The 22,117-nt window shown below is 33.2% G+C and overlaps 3 protein-coding genes across 6 annotated transcripts in view; all 3 read right to left on the bottom strand.

Annotated features, from left to right (window-relative positions):
- Positions 1 to 5,254, bottom strand: part of LOC108749731 (RNA polymerase-associated protein CTR9 homolog) — a 6,326-nt gene extending 1,072 nt beyond the window's left edge. The window contains exons 1-12 of one of the 2 annotated variants that reach the window (XM_018488659.1): positions 5,189 to 5,254; positions 3,742 to 3,840; positions 3,427 to 3,666; positions 2,774 to 3,346; positions 2,584 to 2,703; positions 2,177 to 2,487; positions 1,586 to 2,111; positions 1,322 to 1,516; positions 1,134 to 1,250; positions 746 to 1,056; positions 385 to 680; positions 52 to 226 (exon numbers count right to left, since the gene is read on the bottom strand). In XM_018488659.1, the coding sequence (XP_018344161.1) occupies positions 52 to 226; positions 385 to 680; positions 746 to 1,056; positions 1,134 to 1,250; positions 1,322 to 1,516; positions 1,586 to 2,111; positions 2,177 to 2,487; positions 2,584 to 2,703; positions 2,774 to 3,346; positions 3,427 to 3,666; positions 3,742 to 3,840; positions 5,189 to 5,230 (3,005 nt within the window). In that variant the 5' untranslated portion in view covers positions 5,231 to 5,254. Of the gene's footprint in view, positions 1 to 51; positions 227 to 345; positions 681 to 745; positions 1,057 to 1,133; positions 1,251 to 1,321; positions 1,517 to 1,585; positions 2,112 to 2,176; positions 2,488 to 2,583; positions 2,704 to 2,773; positions 3,347 to 3,426; positions 3,667 to 3,741; positions 3,841 to 5,188 lie in introns of both variants that reach the window. The other variant, XM_018488658.1, reaches the window with a different exon arrangement.
- A 3,597-nt stretch (positions 5,255 to 8,851) lies between these two features.
- On the bottom strand, positions 8,852 to 16,116 carry LOC108749654 (solute carrier family 35 member F2-like). 3 transcript variants are annotated; one of them, XM_018488476.1, is made up of 9 exons: positions 15,986 to 16,116; positions 12,433 to 12,545; positions 12,110 to 12,303; positions 11,211 to 11,373; positions 10,775 to 10,931; positions 10,477 to 10,687; positions 9,912 to 10,039; positions 9,628 to 9,823; positions 8,852 to 9,112 (listed from the first exon to the last, which is right to left on the bottom strand). In XM_018488476.1, the coding sequence occupies exons 1-9, from the start codon at positions 16,102 to 16,104 to the stop codon at positions 9,077 to 9,079; spliced, it is 1,317 nt and encodes a 438-aa protein (XP_018343978.1). In that variant the 5' UTR covers positions 16,105 to 16,116; the 3' UTR covers positions 8,852 to 9,076. The 3 variants fall into 3 exon arrangements, with proteins under 3 accessions (XP_018343978.1, XP_018343977.1, XP_018343979.1); XM_018488475.1 differs by lacking the exon at positions 8,852 to 9,112 and having other exon boundaries at positions 9,334 to 9,823; XM_018488477.1 differs by lacking the exon at positions 8,852 to 9,112 and having other exon boundaries at positions 9,334 to 9,823; positions 12,433 to 12,540; positions 15,982 to 16,041.
- A 570-nt stretch (positions 16,117 to 16,686) lies between these two features.
- Positions 16,687 to 22,117, bottom strand: part of LOC108749644 (ryanodine receptor) — a 43,302-nt gene continuing 37,871 nt past the window's right edge. Inside the window, exons 48-57 of the mRNA XM_018488462.1 lie at positions 21,249 to 22,104; positions 20,977 to 21,176; positions 19,677 to 19,923; positions 19,267 to 19,545; positions 18,822 to 19,108; positions 18,688 to 18,748; positions 18,305 to 18,583; positions 18,026 to 18,182; positions 17,790 to 17,955; positions 16,687 to 17,691 (exon numbers count right to left, since the gene is read on the bottom strand). Coding sequence (XP_018343964.1) covers positions 17,529 to 17,691; positions 17,790 to 17,955; positions 18,026 to 18,182; positions 18,305 to 18,583; positions 18,688 to 18,748; positions 18,822 to 19,108; positions 19,267 to 19,545; positions 19,677 to 19,923; positions 20,977 to 21,176; positions 21,249 to 22,104 — 2,695 coding nt within the window. The 3' untranslated portion in view covers positions 16,687 to 17,528. The remainder of the gene's footprint in view (positions 17,692 to 17,789; positions 17,956 to 18,025; positions 18,183 to 18,304; positions 18,584 to 18,687; positions 18,749 to 18,821; positions 19,109 to 19,266; positions 19,546 to 19,676; positions 19,924 to 20,976; positions 21,177 to 21,248; positions 22,105 to 22,117) is intronic.

The following is a 22,117-nucleotide window of genomic DNA, read 5'->3' on the forward strand; positions in this document are numbered from 1 at the left end:
ATATATATATATATATATATATATAATATTAAGATAACATATCGTACTTACCCACTAGCGATTTTAAGGCCACCCGTATCGCTGTCTGACTCGCTCGTCGAAATAGTTTCTTTCGATTTAACCAGTTTACCCTTAAGGGTTTCAACCACGCCCTTACGAGTTTTCTCTTTCTTAGTCCTCGCGTTCTTCTTGCCACGTTTCTGTTTCGGCTGATCACTATCAGATCCTGCAAAATACATATTTTCGAAACGGTTTCTTTAATTTTATAAAAGTATTAAACTTCATAATCAAAATGAATAATTTTATAGTGCTATGGAAAAATAAAATAAAATTTAATTGTTTTACCACTATTGCCACTTCCATCCTTCCTGCGTCTGCCTTTACCTTTGCTCTTCCTATCTTTAGTTTCACTGCTAGGTTTCCTTTTACGCTTTCTTTCTTTCGGTATTTCTTCTCTGCCTTCATCTCTATCAGAGCCTCCGCTATCACTAACATATTGATCAGTTCGGAGTCTCTTGCCCTTTTTACTGGATTTCTCTGACGGCATTTCGCCGAATACCAGCGCGTTCTTAGTTTTCTCTACATATTCTTGTCGCTTTTGCAACATCTCCTCTTCTTTCTGGCGACGCATCTCTTCCAGCTTGCGTTGCTCTTCCGTCTGACGCATTTTGAAGGCTTGCCTATAAATTTAGATAATTTAGTGATAAGCGTATAAAGAAGAATATCTCCGATGGGAGTGACATACCTTTCTTCTTCTTGCTTCCGTCTTAACATCTTCTCTTCCTCATCCAACCTTCTAGCTCTAGCAACATGATACTGCGCTTGTGATAATAAATCTTGACACCTCCTAGCTTCAGCTTCCGCCAGTTGTTCCATCCTGTCGCCGTGCGCTGACAAATACTGAAAATATTTGTGTGAGAGGCCTAATTCATGAACTGCCTGCAATACGGTGGTCAAAGTTGATTTTTCGTCTTTAAGAATTTGCGTGGCTAACCGTTGAAGTACAAGAGCAATATTGTACAATAAGACGGTATCTTGTGGAGCAACTCGGCGTGCCTAAAAATATATTGGCAAATTAACATGAAACATTAAAATAAAATAATCTAAAAAAAATCATATATATGGCTAATTACTTTTAATAACGTCAGTTTCGCTTCTTTTAATTTGCCAGCTTTAAAATAAGCTCGTCCAAGATATTGTAAAACTTCAACATGATGGTATTTATAGAATTTCCGCAAACAATTTTCGTACTGCAATGTAAAATATTAAATTAGTTAAGTTGAAATTAACTACTTCTGTAGCAACTATATATATTATCTACCATTTGAATAGCGCTGACAAATTGTTTCTGCTCCACATAGATATGCGCAATATTTAACCAAACATCACAGAATTCTGCCGTTGCTTCGCGCACTTGAGCAAATATATCTCTAGCTTCATTTACACAACCCTTATGCGCAAGTACTGCACCGATACCATTCGCAGCCCAGATGTTTTTCGGATCATTTCTCAGAACCTAGCAAATTATATTAATTATAATCAGAAGTATTTTAATCTAGTTAATATTGAATTAGATAATAGTTACCTGCTTGTACATGGCTAATGCTCGATCTTGATGTCGCTTCTCTCTTTCTTTGTCTTTTCCACTTTGATGTAATGTTTGCAGCCAAATATTTCCCAACGCTATTAAAGAGTAAGCATCGGTGCTCGTTGTCGGATTTTTCAAAATTCTCTCGAATTTCTTCTGGCCAGGACCCCATTCCATCTTGGCCAGATGCAAATTACCCAGCAATGACCATGCGTCCGGATGTTCGTTATTGATTCTCAAAGCGTCCTTGAACCAATCAGACGCTTCGTATATCTGTCCCTTATCTCTCGCCATGCAGCCGAGTCTCAAATAACAGTCCACATAATTCGGATGTTCCTTCAAAATGTCTTTGTACAGTTTCTCTGCTCGGTCGAACACACATAACGCTTCGTTAAGCCGAGCTAAGTTATACGTCGTAGTCACTGCTATCGAATTGTAATATACAGAATCGTGTAAGGCGTCTGCTTTTGAACGCGCCAAAGATTCTTCTAGATTTTTCCTAGCTTCCTCCAAGTTACCGAGTCTGAGAAGTAAACCATCAATTACTATAATATACAAAATAAATACAATATAAAAATATACACGTACCTGTAATGTAACGCTCCCACGTTGTTCAAAATCTCCGGCGGTATGTCCGCTTGAACTTTCTCCTTTAAAATTCTGGTCGCGGTTCCATAAGCATTCAAGGCTGCATTCAGATCACTTTGCTCCAATATCTGTGCTAACTCAATCCAAGCTTCGACATCGTCAGGAAACTGTTCCGTTACTTTTCGCAAGTGATTTTTTGCAATATCGCGTTTCGATTGGGAACTCGAGTTAGCGTAGAGCGAACCGAGAATCTTCATTGTTTCGTAATTTCCTGGTTGCGCTTTCAAGACCTTCTCGAAGCATTGGGCTGCCTTTTGTTAGAGGAATAAATATTATTATTATTATTAATTATTATTTTATATACACCAATACAAATCATTATTTTAATATATATTGCATGTTCTTACATTTTCTGCATCACCACGATAAACATACATTTGTCCTAATCCAAAATGTGGCAGTACAAATACAGGCGGAGCAAACTGCGTTGCCTGATAATAATATTGAAACGCTTGATCGTAATCACCCTGAAATATTTTTACTTAATTAGCAAAAAAAGCAATATTGACATAAATAACATTACTGCTTTATACTTACTTGAACGTGAAATGCTCTGGCTAGTTGATAGCAACTTTCTGCTCGCATAGCTTCGTTTTCCGTGTTATGAAATGCGTGCAACGCTAAATGTTGAACTTTATTGTAATCTTTTTTGAAAAAGAAATGGTTCGCTAAATGGTTCAACACCATCGGATTTGTCGAATCGATCGTGTAAGCCTTCGATAACATTTGCACCCCGGTTCTTATGCTGTCGGGTTGTTGCTGATTTAATTTTAAGACCGAAAGGCCAACTAGCGCACCGACGCATTGTCCATCCAACTGTAAAGCTCTTTCAAATGCAAGTCGCGCTTTCTCTTGATTATTCAACTTCATGAAACAATGCCCCATTCCCAATCTAACAGCGGCTGGACAGTTTGGATTAGTTCTAAGGGCTTTCTTATAAAATGCAAGGGCACCTCTGTAATCTTTTTTGTTAAAAGCAATGCAAGCTTTACCGAGCAGAGAAGGTATGTTATTTGGCGACTGATTTAGTACAAAATTAAACTGTGCATCAGCCTGCTCCATTTTGTCACCTTCGAGCAGGCAGAAATAAGCTCGACCGAGTAAATGATTCTGCAATAAAAAAATGATGAATATAAAGATTAAGATATTATTATGGATATTATTATTCAAACGCATATGATAATACGTACTTGATCATACATGATAATCTTGTCAGCTGTTGTATACAATAATGTAGCTTTTGTAAAGAGATCTCTTTTTTTATCTTTATTCTTTTCTTTGTTGGCTTCCTGGACATAATAGGCAGCCAACATGTCAAGTGCCCGCATCTGATCTTTTTCATAGTCACGGTAATCAATATTTGCATCAATACGAGAAGATTCAAGTATCTTAATGAAGTCATCAATTTTTTGTAGCTTGTAATATTCAAGCTGAAATAAGAAATAAATTTAGATAGATACTAACATATATCCCTTTTCTATTAGAATTATCTGTTCTATACATACGGCCAAATTGACCCAGATATTAAGTTGAGCATGTTCCTGTCGCAGAATCCCCAGAACTTCATCTCCATCTGGTAACTGATCTAAATAAAGTTCTATAACCTATGAGATTAAAAAGAACAATTACAATCTTAGCAAAGATACATACGAATATATCTCGTAATTCTATCATTTTCTGATTTAATGTTTGTATTGATATATATGGAAATTAATATGACATGTTATCTACTTATTATCATATAATTGCATTACAAGTAATATAAAAATGAGATAAGCATTTGAATCATAATATTATAGAATTAATAAGAAAAGTTAAATATTGCAGAAATAAGGAGAGACAGGAAAGTTGTATGAATGTATGAATATTGTTGTGCACTTCTATCATTTTCTTATGTTAATATTGATATTGATATGAAGATTATTACATTTTACTAGCATATTATCATATAATTGCATTGTAATATCAAAATATCTATAAAATAAGTAATATTTAAAACATAACATATTAACATGGAAATAATAATAGAAAAGTTACATACGAATATTTTATATTTCTATCATTTTCTGATATATGATAGTGTTTATATTGATCTACAAGAGTAATATTATATTTTACCTATTATTATATAACTGCATGATATCTAATATTGGAGTATATCTATGGAGTAAAATCCATGGAGCAAATAATATTTGGATTATAACATGAGAATAAGTAGGGAAGTGATATTTAAATTATAATTTGTATAACATCACAATTATCCATGTATAAAAGAATTACTACAAGAATTATTTAAAAACACATAGGTAGGATTAGATTATATTTTAAATTGAAAGCTATATATACAGTTATATACTGACAATTGTCACAGACAGAAAAGATTGTTAACAGTACATAAAAATGTACAAGTGATATTGGATTATATTCTAGATGGAAAGTCATAGGCTTATGATTTACACTCGTACAAATGTACTGATAGAGGATATGCAAGTATTAGATTATATTTTAGCTGGAATATTAAACTTAGATTTCACATTTATATCATTGTCACAGGTAAAAAAAATTGAAAACACTTGGAAATATAAATAGACGAAATTGAATTTGTATTTTAAATATAAAATCATAGACTTATAACCTTACAAAGAAAAACTTAACGACACATACAAACATATACGGGACAAATAAGAGAGTAAAGTAAACAAATTTTAAAGTAAACAAAATAGGAATAATTTATTAACGCTGAGCTGTTAAAGCAACATATTGTTATCCGAATGTATGCACGTGAAATATAATATTTATTCAACCAAGAGAAGCGTGTCTTTATTTTGAGGTTAGGTCTGTATGAATGTCGCTGATTATTGCAAAAATTTTAGTCTTCCAATTCTATTGCACTCAGGATCACGTATAGATATCATAAATTAATAATATAATCAGTAGAAAAGGCATATTCACCTCGTCTGTATCGCGGAGTGGTATCTCTATAGACCCCGCCATTGTTACATTTTCTCACGTTAGGGCGATTAAACCTTAGAACACATAGACACAGTATAAGTGCATACAGTATAGACACTGACCGTCGGCACTTTTGATGTATGTACATAGTGGGTCCCAGGTCACATGATTCCGCCATGTTGTGGGTTGAAAAGGCGCTTATAAATTTGAGTTTTTATAAAGCTACAGAATGATTTTTCTAAAAAAAAGACATAATTCGGTCGTATCATAAAAATTGTTTATAGCGAGTATATTTTTAAAAATCATATTTATATAATAATATAATGTTAACGAACTTATTATATAAAGATAATATTTACATTATTCATAATAATAATAATATTAAACAGTAATAAGTAAATTAAAAATAATTGATTAAATACTATATGAAAATTGTAATTAAATGTGAAGTTATAGTTTAATAATATACGTACATATAAATGCATACTTTACGAGAATACTTTATCGTACACAAATATAACAGTCTACATAATACAGCGTCTCCGAAAAAATTTGATTTAATTTTTTAGTAAAACTTAATTTTATTAATTACATTTTATGGGAAGAAGATCCAACTAACCTAATCTGCGTATTATTATTAACATAAAGTTAATAGTTTTTAAATTATATTCATGCTGGATCTTTGACGCATCATGTCAACATAGCACAAAACTTGCGTGATGGAAAAGTGAAGAATAGCGCTGATTAATTGCTTCAATGACGCATTCTCTATTCCGCAGTCCTGTTCAGCACCGTGTGATTTTACCCTAAGGACTATGGATTCTGGCCTAGATGTTTTTAAGACTTTTCTAAAAGACGCCTTTTAGACGTCTTTCGAACATTTTTGAAAGATGTTAGGAAATTATTCAAATTTTGGAGCATGTGTAGCAATTTACATTATCGACTGCCAATTTATATAATATCGAGTGCATAACATGGTCAATCTGAATATAATACGTAACCAGAGAAGCCTATAAAAATATTGAATGTCAATTAATTTGGCATTCCAACACATATTGGCCGCGGTTAATTTGGACGCTTTCAGCGCTTTCAGTACTTCTATTCTTATTTTACGTCTAATGAACGATAAAGACAGATTTACGAGTGCTTAAAGCGCGTGAGCGTCCAAATCGACTGCAGCTATTATGTATTATCAGTGTTGCCACAGATCTGAAAAACCGGAAAAAATCAGGGAAAATATAAAAGAGACTGAAATTTTGCTCACAATTCCCTTAAACTGCTCTTATTTTAAATATAATTTTTATAATTTTTTAAATAATATATCTGATGTTTATAGTCAAATACATTAAAAACTCGTGCTTTTAAAAAACTTTAAATTATTTTTAAAAAATAATTAAAATTGATATTTTATTTAGTAATTTTAATTGTGATCGCTGTTTTTCGTCGTAACTGCATTCTTTTTTCCAATACGAATTTATTTTTGTTGGCTTGGCTTTGCCCCCAAAATTTTATTACCAGCTTTAAGAACTACCTTTACGTTTTCAATAATATAAACTTTCTTAAGGCCACTTTCACTAAGCTCCGATTAACTTAACGGACCTAGTAACTTTGCAGGATTCCACCTGAAGCTGATATCGGAGAAAAAATGTGAGTTAAACTGAAGAGTTAAAAACATTTCACTAATTATAATTAACTGTAAGTAAATTATCTTTATGATATATTATAAGACATCTTAATGTTCTTACATTAAGTACAAATTACTGTACAATTACTTTTTTCCTTTTTTTACAGATTTGAAAATCTTTTTCCAGGATTGAAGTACACGTATTAATGTGTATACTTTAATCCTGGAAAAGGATTTTCGAATCTATTGTATGAAAGAAGACAAAAGTAATTGTTATACAAAAAAAGATAATTTTAATTTTGAAAAATCTCTTTTGTTAGACTTATGATCACAATTTCTCAAGCTCAGGATTATTTGTGCATGTCATACGCTTTTGGAAAAGGTATTATTTGGTACGTACAACCTATTTTTATATTAAGAGAATTATAACTTGAGATGACAGCTGTGAGAACTGAAATAAAGTGAACTTTTAATTTTATCCCTGATTTTTTCGTCAAATTTAGTGCGGCCGGTGTTTTTTTGTGCGTACCTTTATTATGTAAAAGGATTTGATGAGCTATAAAGCCAATTCGGAGAAATTGGCAATCTGCAATAATCGATAATTCATGTTGGTTTAGGATCCCTTTAAACTCGCAAATCAGCAAAATTAATGGAACTTGTAATCAATTAAGAAGTAGCAAGTGAGTTTTTTAGAATCTCTTTCTACAATTTTAAATATGGGAACATTAAATGGGAAAAATTAAATCCTCAAGTTAGCAAGTTATTGCTAACCGTATTGTGTTATTAAGAAACCGTAATTGATAAAGAACAATGTATTTTAAATCTAAAGAACACTAAAATCTAAACTAAAACAATTTTAGCAAATACTAAAATTTCAAGATAGGAGGAGGGAATTTTTACTGAATTATCACTTTGTCTTCTATTTTCAACTTTAATTACGTAAGATTAATTTATTGATTGATCGTATAATAATATGAATTAGTATGATTTAACAATAAAGTCAAAGTTGTGTTAAGTTTGGATTTTCTGCTCATTTTGTAAATGTATTGTGAGATTTCATTGTGATTAGTTATCTCAACAAAAGAGGTGAATTATTCACGAGAATATAAGATTTAGTTGTTATTATACTTCGATATTGTGCGCGCAATAGCGGAATACAAATAAGTATTTTTGTTATAATTATTGTAAGTATTATCCGCACTGGTGATGTGTGTTCATTGCAGCCACAAATCGTACTATTGTAGAAGAATAGAATAGCGTAGCATAATTACATAGTTGACTTACATTTATTGTATTAATTAGGTCGAGTTCGTCAGATTGAATGTAAAGTTTTATCCTCGCTCAGCCCTCATTTTATCAGCGTAACTTATACGTTATAAATATCTCTGTATATACTACAGTATATCGATCGTAATAGTCATAACAAACTTCCACGAAGGTAATTCGTGTTAATATAAAAAATTTAAGTGAAAATGAGTACACAATGTACGTAAAACGAGTATATGTTTTACATTCGCATTCTCCTAATTCTACGATCTAAGTGTTTATAGACTTTAACATTTGGCACGTTTCGTTCTTACAGAATTAGTTCACATTTTTATAAATAATACTAGAAATGTTTTTGATTCGAAAGAATATTGATATCTACGTTGGTATATATTTTAATTTTATAGCCGTCTTTGAATTGAATTCGATTATAGATAAATATACACGCAAAAATATGTGATTATTACGAAATATTTTAATCTTAAATATTAATTGTCAATGTATAATATGCATATCGAAAGAGTTCAATTAGATAATTATACATGTAAATAAAATTATTTTTTATTATCAAACTAGTTGTTATGTTACCCAAAGTTATTTTGCCATGCGCGCGAAAATTATAAAGTTAATTATAATTGTTACAATAATTAAGTTATATTGTAACGAATAGTATTTTTTTTATATTATATATTCATAATATAAAAAATAAATTGTACTTATTTACTAAATAACGTCTAATCACATTATCGAATTACAACTGAAAGACGGTCCAGTTATCGTTTCTCTATTAAGTACAATTAACACTGTGTAATAATAATTTCACACAGATATCTAAAAGAAGTCTTTAGACTGTGTGCTAGCGTTCGTAAATATGGTGTCGACATACAAACATCCTTTTGTGTTTTCTAAGGGCCCCATTTCAAGAAGTCAAGAAGTTCGCATTTTGAATGAATGAATTGCATGGTATTCTATTCTAGGCAGTCGTTTCCTTCCACTTATTAATTACAGGCAGAACCACTGTTCCCATTCGCAGCCTGAAACCGTCACAGATTACACCTCTAAGAATAAAGAAGAGCGGAGAGATCACTCGCTATCGCAGGCAGATAGATTACCACGAAAAGTTTTCTTTTTGTGTACGCGGACAATCATTTAGACGTTACTTTAATCCAAAGCACCACACCTGCCATCAAACATATAATGATATAATCTAAAACTTATTATTTAATTTTATTTGTTATTTGATTTTATTGCTTTTGTATGAATCAGTTACGTTATTCCTGTTCAAAAGGGCTATAATTTTTATAAAATGAGTCTACTATGTAAATTTTAAAGAATTACGTAGCGTAAAACCGAATCTCATGTTGAAGTTGTATTATTGAAAATGGGTAGATTTCGAGAAAATGTTCAATCGTGTGGATTCTATCTGCCTCGGAATATCACGCGAACCTTGCGCTCGCGTCAAGTTCATTCCTGATAAATATCAGGGCACACCGGTACTCGTATCGAAATATGAATTGGACGAGACACGCGGCATCGATCTTGATGCTACCTTTAGATTTGCTTGACTGCCATAGAAAGAGGTGAAGGCCGTGTCGGAACTGACGCTAAGTGGTAGGCTTGTCGCATCCATCGTCTCTCTCTCGCTGCCGAGAGTGGATGCCCTTATATCGAGGGTACCACTCACGCCGGACATTCCGGAACTCGTAGCCATCTCCACTTCACCAACATCGGGGTGGGACATGTGTCTTGAGAGTAAAATAATGTTACGTTAATGCATGTTCGATAATTCGTTTTGGAATTGATTCGCGTGACGTTCAATAGGATTATTTTTACCTATAATCCGGAATCGGCGGTTCAATGTGCTGTCTCCGTGAGTTCGACGACATTGGTGTTCTTTTTATGGCGTAAATATATATGCCGGTCATCGTGAGTGCGTACGAAACGAAGTACAAAGCGTGAAACTGGGGAAGACGAAGAAAGACTTCAATACTGATTTATATTATTTTTATTTATGGAAAGAATGATTTTACTAAAGTATCTAAAGGGCTAGATACAGATCAGAAAATAAATGTTTTGAACCATCAAAATGATTATGTAGAATGGTGAAGCACGATGAGCCATACTGCAAAAGTTTTGATATTAAGTAACCAACTCGAGTACCTTACAGAATTATTTTGATATTTTGTTAGCATCACAAATTATTTTCAGATCTATATCTAAATTTTAAAATATTTCACTGTTTTTTCCGTATACGATAAGCTAACTTTGATGAAAATAAGATACTGCAGCGTAAATATTCTAGAAGTATTGAATAATGCCTTATATTTAATGTATTTAAATGAGAACACTATCGATTGCGCAAAGGAAATAACGACATTTGTGCGAATCAATGGCCTACCTTGTAGTGATGATTAAGCATTCCAGCTAATATATTGAAGGAGTCTGAGGTGAGCAGCGCTAGTTGCAAGGCGGTAGCGCCAGATTCGAACAATATTACTGGCACCAAAGAGAAGAACATGAATTGTGTGATGCAGTAGAGAACCAGGATCGTTATTACTGGTATGTTGTCCCAATGAAATGCTTCTATTTGAAACCTCTGGAGTACAGCGCTGTAATGACGTGATCGATACAAAAATGTCACTCATTCAAAGCATTCGTCTGAAAACTTTTAATATCCATTATGATTTACTACTTACGTTTGCATGCAGCTCAGTATCGTACCGAAAAAACCAATCATGCCGAGGTATTCGATAATATCGACCGTTTTAACGCCCAATTCCTGAAGAACCGTCGTTATCGAGAACAATACCGCGCCGCCGAGACAAAGCATATCGCCGACAAGTTGATTTTTCCCTAACATGTTAAAACATTAAACATTAATTTTTTTCTTCTACCGCGAGATAGCCTATTTGTGGCCCAGCATTTATAAGTCAGTATTTATAGTCGATTCTTACGTTTAAGACGGTTTGAAGATGTCATAAACATAAATCAATCTCAGAACCATGTTAGATTTTAAGATATTACTCAAGACGGTCTTAAGACTGTCTTATATATTTAAAAAACTGTTTATATTTAAATATAAGAATTAACTATGAATATCGGCCTATTTGCATTCTATTCATCGATAATTACCAGTAGCAGTGGGATCATTATTGTCGTCTATACCAGCCCAAACTAGGCATCCCACGCCCATCAAGCAGACGGACACGCCGACGATGTGCACCATTCTATATCTGACGCCCAATACCAGAAACGAAAGTACCAACGCGACCGGTATCGCCACGCAGTCAAGAAGCTAAAATATTTGTAGTAAAACTTTTTTTGTAGTAAAAGTTTATATATTAGCCATATTTGTATGTATAGTAAGGGAGAAGCGAGTTAGAAGCACGCAACAATGGATAATTCATAAAGCGTGCAATGCGCTTGATTAAGAATGGCTCGAGCAACGAAGGAATGAGCAATGTTGGGTCGAAAACCCAACGTTCTCTCTTCCTATGGCTATTACAATGCCTCCGTACGCCATTCATAGTTGATATGAGTATTACTATGCCAGATAATGCAAACTCAAACTATGCGAGAGGAAAGTTGCGTACTCGAGTAGGAAATCGTATATTAAACAACATCAACAGAAATCGCACTTGAATTGGATTTAAACGTGAGCGGAGATAATCATGAAACAAATATTATTTTACGAATTATTTAATGAAGCTTAAAAATTGTAGTACAATAAACATAAAAAATTGACGAAGAAAATAAGTATCGAAAAATATGTATAACACTCTTTAAATTCTTTGAAGTGGAATCTCACTCTAAAGAAAGAAAATTGACCTAGTCTTGAAAAAGAATGACTCAATTTTTAGCCTTTAAAAGTGAGATTTTATTCTTTAGAGTAAAATTTGCTCTAAAAGTTTTAGAAAGTAAGAATTATTCAATAATATAGGGATTTTCCAAAAACAAGATTTATTAATCTATATTGTTGTACTGCTCTTGCAATAAACAGTAAATTTGAAGTTTTTTATGTATGTACATACCTGTATACTAGCGAGGCTAGTGTATTGATGTGACGATGTAATAAGAGTGCACGCCTCAACGTCGATCAGTGCTAACAACAAATATCTCCAGCCTCGGGCTCGTATGACGGAAATTAGACCATTCCCTACACCCCTACAGGACATCCACGTTGTGTAGACTAAACACATCATCACGTAGTGTGGAACATTTTGCCCTGTCTCGCAAAAACGATAATAATTAATTAGCCGCGCAAAGTTTCATAAACTTGAAATTGCTATAATTTAGTCACTTTAACTTCCGACGCTAAAGGCACAAACCAGTTTTTTCCGAATGAATAAGTTACCTGTTGGAAGCGAGAGCTTGTAGGAACCGGTGTTTATGTAATGATTTATGAATGTCATGAAGCACAGCACCAGCGAGAGGAACTGGCCCATTATTATCGCCCTCCATACTGCCCTATTTGATAATTCATTAATAAATATTGATACGTATTCCAAGAATGTACAAATGTGTACCTTAAAATATATCTAATACTACATGACTATAATACTATATGATATTGCATTTGTATGATTTTAATATTTTAAAAGCCTAATATCTTTAAGTATTAATAATTTTGTATTATATCAATTAATGTCAATTAGTATTACTTTTTAATGCCATAAAGATTAGTATTTAAAATTTATTTATTCTCAATAAGAATGTATCTGATTTTAGACTGTACATGTGAGAACACAATCGATAAATTAGAAGCCTACTGGTCGAAGCTGGATCCTTAATGCTTTTTAAATAATTTCTATGTGAATTAATATACTAAATATATAGCAATAAAGGAATGTAAAGCCAATGAGAGCCAATACAGTTGTACGTATGTAATCAAAAATAATATATATGTCAATCACCAATTACAGACGTTTCGACCATAGGCTCTCACACGCTCTTAAGACTTATAATTACATCGTTATAACGGATCATCATTATTCTGAGTACAATGTAAGTTTTATCCAACTGATACAATCTATTTTAATATTTTGACTACGATTAAAATTTCATAAATTTCATACATTAACTTGATTTTAATTAAATGACTGAATTCTTGTTTAGATATCCAGCTAAGTACAACAGACGATGAAGTTCTTAATTTTGGACAACAGCCTAACGATTCACTGATAGCATTTGTCTTATTGTTTTACAACGCATCAATTTCGATTCCGATGATTTATTGTTACACTGAAGATGACCTAATACTGTGGTTGAAACGTCTGTAATTGATAATTGACATATATATTATGTTTGATTACACAGGTACTGTGTCGGCTCTCATTGACTTTATATTCCTTTATTGATTTAATCTTTGGAACCTTATTTTAATTTTAATTTTAATACTAAATATATTATTATTTATTTGAACTACGCGTCGAAATGATTTTTCGAACTTATAAGCGCAATCAAACTACTGTAGTAATATCACAAATTAAATTGATATGTAATTTAATAATTTGATGCTCAAAATCTGGCATCTTATTAGAAAGATGTATTAATGTATTAAAGAACTGTAAATAAATTTATTGCGAAAAATATTACCTCGACCGGAAATCGACCTGGATCTCTTGTATTCCGTATATTTACATATATATATATATATATTTACATATATATATTCTGTTGAAAGATTTATATAGCTAATTTTTCTAACTATAGATTAAAACATTTTTTTGATTAATGATTAAAGCAATCAAATCTTATTAGTATTAGAGCAACGAATTAGCACATAAAGAGCATTAAATCTTTCATACATCGAGATTTGATTGTGCTCATATTGGCATGTTATCTTAATAGACATAGACGTCTATTAAGATAGCACGCCAATTTGAACAGAATCAGATCCAATGTACGGAGAATTTAGTGCTCTTTACGTGCTAATTTATTGCTCTAATTTTATAGTTTTTAATCGTTTAGTAAAAAAATCGGTTTTATGCTAACTTGTAAATTAAAAAAAATTAGAATGCCCATTAAAAATGTTAACAATAATAATAAAAACGTTTACACCATAATTTAGTGCTAACTATGTGCTTTTAATATACCTTAGTTTAAATCTCGGTGCACTACCCTTCACATTTTAATCAACTCCGAAACGTATATCGTACAAGAAAAAAAATACCTAAAGTAATAAATGTATAAGAAAAACACATTTATATTATAATTTAGAACTAATCAAGTATTTATTTGATAGTTTTCTGTTGCATGATATATGTTTTGGTATTGTTTCAGACGTGAAGTGTAGCGCACCGAAACTAAGGTTAAATTTAATTTTTAAATATATCTTAGTAGGATGTATTAAAAGCACATAATGCTAAATTATGGTATAATCATAATTATGTTATCATTATTGTTATTATTTTTAATGAGCATTCTAACTTTTTAAAAGTTAGCATAAAACCGATTTATGTTGTTAAGCAATTAGAGCAATCAAAATTAAAGCAATAAATTAATACATAAAGAATACTAAATTGTCTGTACATCTCACTTGATTGTGCTCGTGTTAGCATGCTAGCTTAATAGAAATATCTTCCAACATGAACACAATCAAATCTCAATGCACAGAGAATTTAATGCTCTTTATGTGTTAACATGTTGCACTAATCCCGATTTCATCCTAGTACGTTTTCGTTTCTTCTGCTGGTTTGATTCTATTTAAATCAATGTCTATATGTTATGGATCTCATTTAGATGATTTTTGTAACGGTATCTTTTGCAGCTGTTAAAAATTGTGCAAACCATCAGCGTAATCGCGCACGAAGCATCATAATTACTCTGATACTTACCGTCATAATTAAATCCCGTACATTGAATTAACAGTAGGGTAATTATGATGTTTAATTAAAAAGTGTTATACACTATTAATTATGCTATATCCTTGACAAAATGTTATAATTTAGATTTATAGTAATTAGTAATCTTAAAACAATATTTAAAACGACATAATCTGAAAAAAAATTGACATCGAATTAATATTTGCAAACTTTAATAATCTAATCTTTTCACAATACTTTACACATTTGATAATTATTATAACATAAAATGTTTATATTTTAGACTTGTATCAATTTAAAGTAAAATTATCTTTGAACGTGGAATAATATTAAATATAAAATCTTTTTAAATTTTAATACATACAAAATTAAACATTGTCAATTACTTCGATTGAGCCTATTATAAAAAATAAGAAACTGATTTTCTCTAAATAGAAATTTAACTTAAATTTAACTATATTAAATTTAACTATATTATATTTGTGTCCCGGTGTTTAAGTAGTAACGTTTGACATTAGTCAGACCAAAATTGGCTATATCGCTATAGTACTTTCAAGGCGACTATGCAATACAGGAGAAGGTATAAGAAATACCGCGTAAAAATAAACACTTAATTTAGACAATACTTTATAGTGGCAAATTTTTATATCAATCATACAAAAATGATTGAAATTATTAAAAATATGTAAGATTACTAAAATGCACTACAATTCGTAGATCTCAACACAGAGATCTACGAATTTCACACACCCAGAAACCATGCAAAAGATACACCAACACTAGCGCATTCCGAATTTTGGAAATTGTATTATCACGTATATTGATTTGTTCTATTTTTATTACTCTAATTTTTGAAACTTCGGCTGAAATATATTAAATCATCGTGATCACACCACGATTGTTGTTATGCCAATTGCAAAAAACTATAACGAAACGTAGCTAAACACCCGCCACTTTTATCCCTGGGTCATTCGCCCCCTTGCGCCCGTCCCCACCGACTTTGCTGGGCGGCACAGGGCGGAAAATACACGCAAAGGCTCCTGCGAGCGTCTAAGGCGACCACCCTCACGTTTACTCACGTACCATCGGCCTAACTCGGATATGTAATTTTCGATTTTGTCGCAGACCCCATTCCTGGCCTGCATCGCCGAATTTTGAGCGCCGTGACGATCGCCCGCCGATCCTCCCATGCCATGGTGCATTTTCACCCTGAAGGCGGCTGAAGGCTCCTCGCCGGCGAGCGAGTACTGATCCGATGCGCTTGCGCGACCTCCTTCCGCCGTTAGTGCGGAGGGACACACCGTTACTCTTGTTGTTCCTCTCTCATTTCCCCGGGGGTGCGTGTCGCGACGGGAAATGCGAGATTTTACTATGCAGGGATAGACATCGATACGACACGGCGTCATGCGGAATTCCGCTAGTACTTCATCGATCTCACAAAGCCAATTAAGAGGAACGAATTCTTTTTTGATAAAATTCTCTTTTCGATATTATTTCAATGAAAATAAGAAAGAATTTTTTAATAATTTTCGAAATTTGAAATAGGTATATTTTTAAAATGTTTTCCTTACATAAACAATCTGAGTAAATTAAATAAGAACGTAATGATATTAATAATTTGTAAATTCTAACACGTTTTTTATATACTTGTAAATTTTAACATAATTTTGAAGTTACTCTGATAGATGAAGATAAAGCTAATACTTAAATTTTAAATTAAATTTGAAAAAAATTAATAACTGATGCGCATAAGGTCAAAGAGAGATCCTAGTATAACGAAATAAAGAAGTATGTCTTTATTTATTACCAGATAGTCCTGCTGTAGAATTTTATTTACAATATATTGACATTCTCAGATATATCGTGAGCCTAGTCATATATAATGTCCAAAAAGTTCCCGCTTTCATATAAGTCAGAAAAAGATTTGCACATTACATAAACTTTAAACATCTTTAATTTTACTTATTCTATTATTATATATCTTAAACTTATTATCGCTTTTCGTATTTTATGCGATGTAGCATAAAATTATACAGTATAGATCATCCGACGTATGAAAAGAAGGCAATATTGTAACGCTATGAATATGTAAATTTGTGCAGTCGGTTCCACCATTTCCAACGATTTAACAATAACGTACCGCTAATCGAAGGAAATCGAGCTTCTGTCAATGATTTTGCTATCTAATATTAGAAATATAATCTAAAAGAGGAAATTGCTGGTTTTGATGATACAGTTTATGCCATTTTTTACAAAGTTGGAAAAATATGTTCAATTTTATTCCCCCGATGCGGTATCAGACACGAATTTCTCTGTAATCCTCATTACACGCAGTACGCAATTAATGCATTACATTCACACGTCAGAAAGTCTATTAGTTAGCCGGAATAAATTACCAAGTGGAAAACGGAGGCATAAGTTTACAAGATAAAAATCCTTTCTTTGTCGTTATGAGGTAAGATGTAGAACTTTCGAAATTTGATTTTAAATGAGTGCTAACCACGCACTCTTGGTGAGCAAAAATTTATGCTAAATTATCGAAGACACTGTTCGATGAGGAGAGTCCTCTTCGTCAAGTAAGATCGATCGTTTCTATTGGTCACCTTAATTAGAATCAGGATTAATTTTATTTTTTCTTGGCCTCTTCTTCTACCGTCTCGTTCTGCTTACGGAAGCAATCGCCCACCGGGAAGAAGTCCCAACACCTTTGTTGATACATATTCCACACGTAAGTCTCCTGACCAGTGTATTCGGTGTCTGGTTTGTTAATCAAGTGCATAAGGAAGAACCTGTTGTGATTTAAAATCATATAGAAATTGATAATATACAATTTTTTTCTGATATCTCATTGTAAAATTAAAAGCATAAAATATTTATAAACATTTACATGTAATTTGCTAAATTATGCTCTTGTTGCACATGAGTATCGAACCCATGCGGTACCGCATCGAAATATTCCTTTCCTAAACCGCAAATGAAGCAGTTACTCTCCATATTTGTCTTTACATTATCGAGCTGATCTCGAAGTTCGCCGAACGCATCGATGATCAAACCTAAGAATCAATCGCGATGTAATATTGTTTTATTTTCTGCTGCAATCGGGGACCAATCAATTATACTCACCCTGAATGATAGCCAACAGAATGACGATCACGAAAAAGAAGAACGTGATGTCGAACATTATACGATAAACCTCGTAATCGTCACCGTCAGGTTCACCAATTTCATCGCCTATACCACCGCCGGCTCTTACGCCTTTGTACAAATGGAAAATGAAACACTGAAAGGAAATAAAAAAATGCATCAACAGCTTCAAATTAATTAAAATAACGCAAAGTTTTTTATAGATGAAATACGTTATAATTAAAGAAAGATTTTTTTACGTATTTCTGTATAACATACTGTTAGCATATGATGACATTTCTTGTCTGTTTCATCGTCTTCCTCCTGTATATAGAACTTTCTGAAGAAATTGAAGGCTATCACAGTGTAAATGTATACTACGATTGTCAGTAGCATCACTGTTAAGACCAACTGCTTGCCGTTATGTGTTACCGATTGTAAGATTGTTCGTAAAGTTTTGAAACCGACCGCGACGTCTAACAGGTGAGCGGCGAAGAAAAAATTGTTGTAGTTGCCGAGGATTGAAAATGTAAAGTACCACAAACTGTACAAAAAAGCCTAGAAATCAAATTATTATATGCACATGTAAGTATTTAATTTAAATAATTTACATATAAAATACATGAATTAATCTCGCTGAAAATTTACTTGAAAGAACTTACGTTATCGGTAATCGTGACTCCGGCTTTCCATATTTGATATCTCCAGTCGATATTTACAATGCTATAAAAAAATTACTTTTTATATTAAAGAATCTCACGGAAAGACTTGAGATACTATCACAATATCTACTTACAAATGTATTAAGCCAGATCCTTCTTCTTCCTGCTGGCTGAAAGAAGTCTTTTCCATTCCGAGCAAATTGCTGATGTAATCGAAATCGTACGTCTCGCTGTATTTTTGTCGGACTTTCTTCTTTACAAATTTGTCCCAATAATTAACGGGGAAAGTCTTCGCTGATATTACCATTTTATCCCAGTGCGCTTTAATGTCATCTTCTTCTGGTGTTTCAGCTATGTATAATCCATCGAATTCTACTCGTCGTGCAATTTCCTTCTCTCGTTTGAATATGGCCAATGGTACCTGAATAAATATAAATATTTTGTAATTTCACTTTTTAAATTACGATAATTATATAAGTACATATATCTACCATTGAATTTATTAAAATATTTTGTCAATAGAAAAAAAATGTTCAAAATTTATTCTGTAGTTATTGTTATTATTCGCGTTTCAAGTACCTTTAAATGATAATACGCGACGAGCATAGCGAGTGAAACAATTGAATGAAGAGCAGCCAGTAACCTCATGACGTGAGCCATATAATAATAATCCTCAGACACTTCAACAAATTCCTGAACGTCTTCGTCTTCTTCTTCCGAACCATTTTCACCACTACCGCTGCCTATTTCCATACCACTACCTGCCAAACCCGATGTCCTCTCGCCTGATATTTCCGTTAACAAATCCGCTATTTGTCCACTACTTTCTTCATCCGAATCATCAGCCAAAGACGTAACCTAGATTTAAAATTAACATACATGAAAAACCGATATACACGCAAAACTTGAATTTATAGAGAATCTTAGATTTTTATACTTAATTTATTGTGTCTGCACAAAAAAAATCATAATAGAAAATATTGATAAACCTTATAGAATAGTAGCATAAAGTTGATACAAAAGGCGAGAACTAGCGCGACATATTTCAGATTGTAGAAATTCCTGGCCAAGAAGGATACTATACGATGGCTGTATTCGGATAGATCGATGCTCGATCCTGTGGAAGGTTCGGCTGAAATTTCTTGCTTTGCTTCGGCTTCAACTGCTGCCATGGCTGCTTGTTGTGCCGCCGCTGCTTCTGCCGCTGCGGCAGCTTGCGCTCTGGCTTGTTCTCCGCTAAACAAATATTGTAACAAAGCATTTAATTAACAAAAAAAATTTGCAAACAATTAATTAATTTATTATTATTTAAATTCAGTTAACATGTAGTAAAATGAAAATATTCTATTTTTTAAAAAAAGAAGCTAAAATAATATTATAATATATAATTTATACTAAAATTATTATAAATAATAACATATATAATAATAATAATGATAATAATAATATAATCGATATCGTTATACAGGAAAGTGTGCATTTTTTAATGCAATTTGCTTTAAGCAGCTATGATTTTTTCAGGTTGAGATATCGTAATTTAAAGATATATTAATATCTACTGCAAGAGAATGCTAATCGTTTCGGAGTGAAATTAATTTTATTTTTGTAATCAACCGATGATATCTCACGATCTGATTATCTTAGGTACATGATTCTACGGTCATTAGAAGCGCTATAATTTCAGCTTTCCAACGCGACCAGGACCATCTTGCTACGATTTTTCTATGCGAAGGTATAATCGATTATATCGACCTATGATTTTAATCCATAGGTGAGGCCGCTGACATGAGCCTCACCCGTTCGCATTGCGAAGCACGTGTCAAGCGATTACTATTGGTCAGCTGATCAGCTGACCGTAGTAGCGTAGTAGCGTAGTAGCATAAACGTCACACGCACGTGACACACAAGCGCACGCTGCACTTATTCATAATTCGTACGCGCCCGTCGAATTTTCGAAGCGTTATAACTCAATAGAAAATTGTCGTAGCGACATGCGGCAAACGCGTATTTTCTTCGTTTCACGATCTGCAGATATCGTAAAACTTTGGCCCAATTTTTTTTAATGTCGAGACATCTTATATTCTGATTTTAGACGTGCATACTGTCTAGGCATTCTTTTTTAATTTGTGTTAAAGTTTTCCATTTTGCAGCACATTTTGTACCACGACACATAAACTTAAATGTAATAACATTAAAAATAAAACCGTTAAAAATAAAATTATAAAATAACTATAATTTTATGGATTATTTAATTATTTTTCATTAATGGACTAATGTATTTATACTAACCCAAGTAGATCAGCTAAAGTAACAGGCGGCTCGCTTTCTCCTCCTTCAGCTCTCGTTCCATCCTCGCCAGTACCCTCTTCAGGTGTACTCTCACCCGTTTCTTCGATACTGGATTGCGGCGTAGAAGTAGCCGATTCGTGTGGCGCTAGTTTTATTTGCCCTCCTTCTTCTTTCGTTATATCCATTCCGAAGGCTTGCACCTATGCGAATTTGTTAAATAATATTTCTTAGTGTTGTATTAATATATACATAATTTATTGAGAAAGTTTTACTTGTAAATTTGATTCATCCGGCGTCGGTGGCAAAGCGGGTAAATGTCTCGACGGTTTCTCTTCCTCCTCCTTGACTACAACAGGCTCCTCCACATGCGGTCCTCTCATTAATGTCAATAGAAGTCTCATGAAATACTTGATCACACAGCCAACACCGAAGCCGGAATAATAAAAGGCGTAGAAAATCATCTTGAAGAAACCAATGAAGAGCTCGGGTATCGTCATCTGTTGCATTTCAGCGATCTTGTTCTTAATATTGGTAGGCGAGAACATGTAAAAAAAGAAGTAAACACCATCTTTGATGGCTTGTATACCCCGCCTGATTGGATCTTTATTTCTTTCTTCATCATCCTCGGTCATATACGTGTACGACGATTCCCTTGCTTTGCCGATTCCGCCGCTTTCCTCTACGGTCATCAACGCACTCGCGTGTTGCATTTCAAAAATAGCGTCTTCACAAAAGTTGATGAAGGTTTCGAGTTTCTCTTTCTCGCCAGCCTCAACTACCGTGTTGTAGAAGTAGGTCTTCTTCGATTCTTTAATTTGCGGCTTCTCCCACTGTTCGATGTTCGACTCTTTGATCTCGAAGTACACGCGCTCAATTTTCTTGTTACCACCAAGGATCTCAATTCTGCCTAAGAACGGCTCGAAGTAATTTAGAACAGAGCCGGCTGTCTCAAGGAATCTGGCTAGTCTCGGTTCGTTAGGCATGTGTTCGGACAGATTGGTGAGTAATACAGCCAGATTAAAACCGATTTCCTTCGACGGTTCATGGAAACGATCCATGAAAGCAACATAATCGATCTTGCCGTCGTGATTCGTCTCGCAACAGGCCAGGAGAAATTCAATTTCCTCGCTGAAAACATTTG

This window comes from Trachymyrmex septentrionalis, unplaced genomic scaffold, assembly GCF_001594115.1.
Source record: "Trachymyrmex septentrionalis isolate Tsep2-gDNA-1 unplaced genomic scaffold, Tsep1.0 scaffold31, whole genome shotgun sequence".
NCBI lineage: Eukaryota > Metazoa > Arthropoda > Insecta > Hymenoptera > Formicidae > Trachymyrmex > Trachymyrmex septentrionalis.

What these genes read in the sequence shown, in the direction of transcription:
- LOC108749654 (XM_018488475.1), bottom strand. Translation starts at nt 16,104, where the DNA reads ATGCACCATGGCATGGGAGGATCGGCGGGCGATCGTCACGGCGCTCAA. An exon ending in TGCTTAATCATCACTACAAG is followed by an intron (nt 10,040 to 10,476) that starts GTAGGCCATTGA and finishes CGTCTTCCCCAG; the next exon opens with TTTCACGCTTTGTACTTCGT. An exon ending in CCGCCGATTCCGGATTATAG is followed by an intron (nt 9,824 to 9,911) that starts GTAAAAATAATC and finishes TTTACTCTCAAG; the next exon opens with ACACATGTCCCACCCCGATG.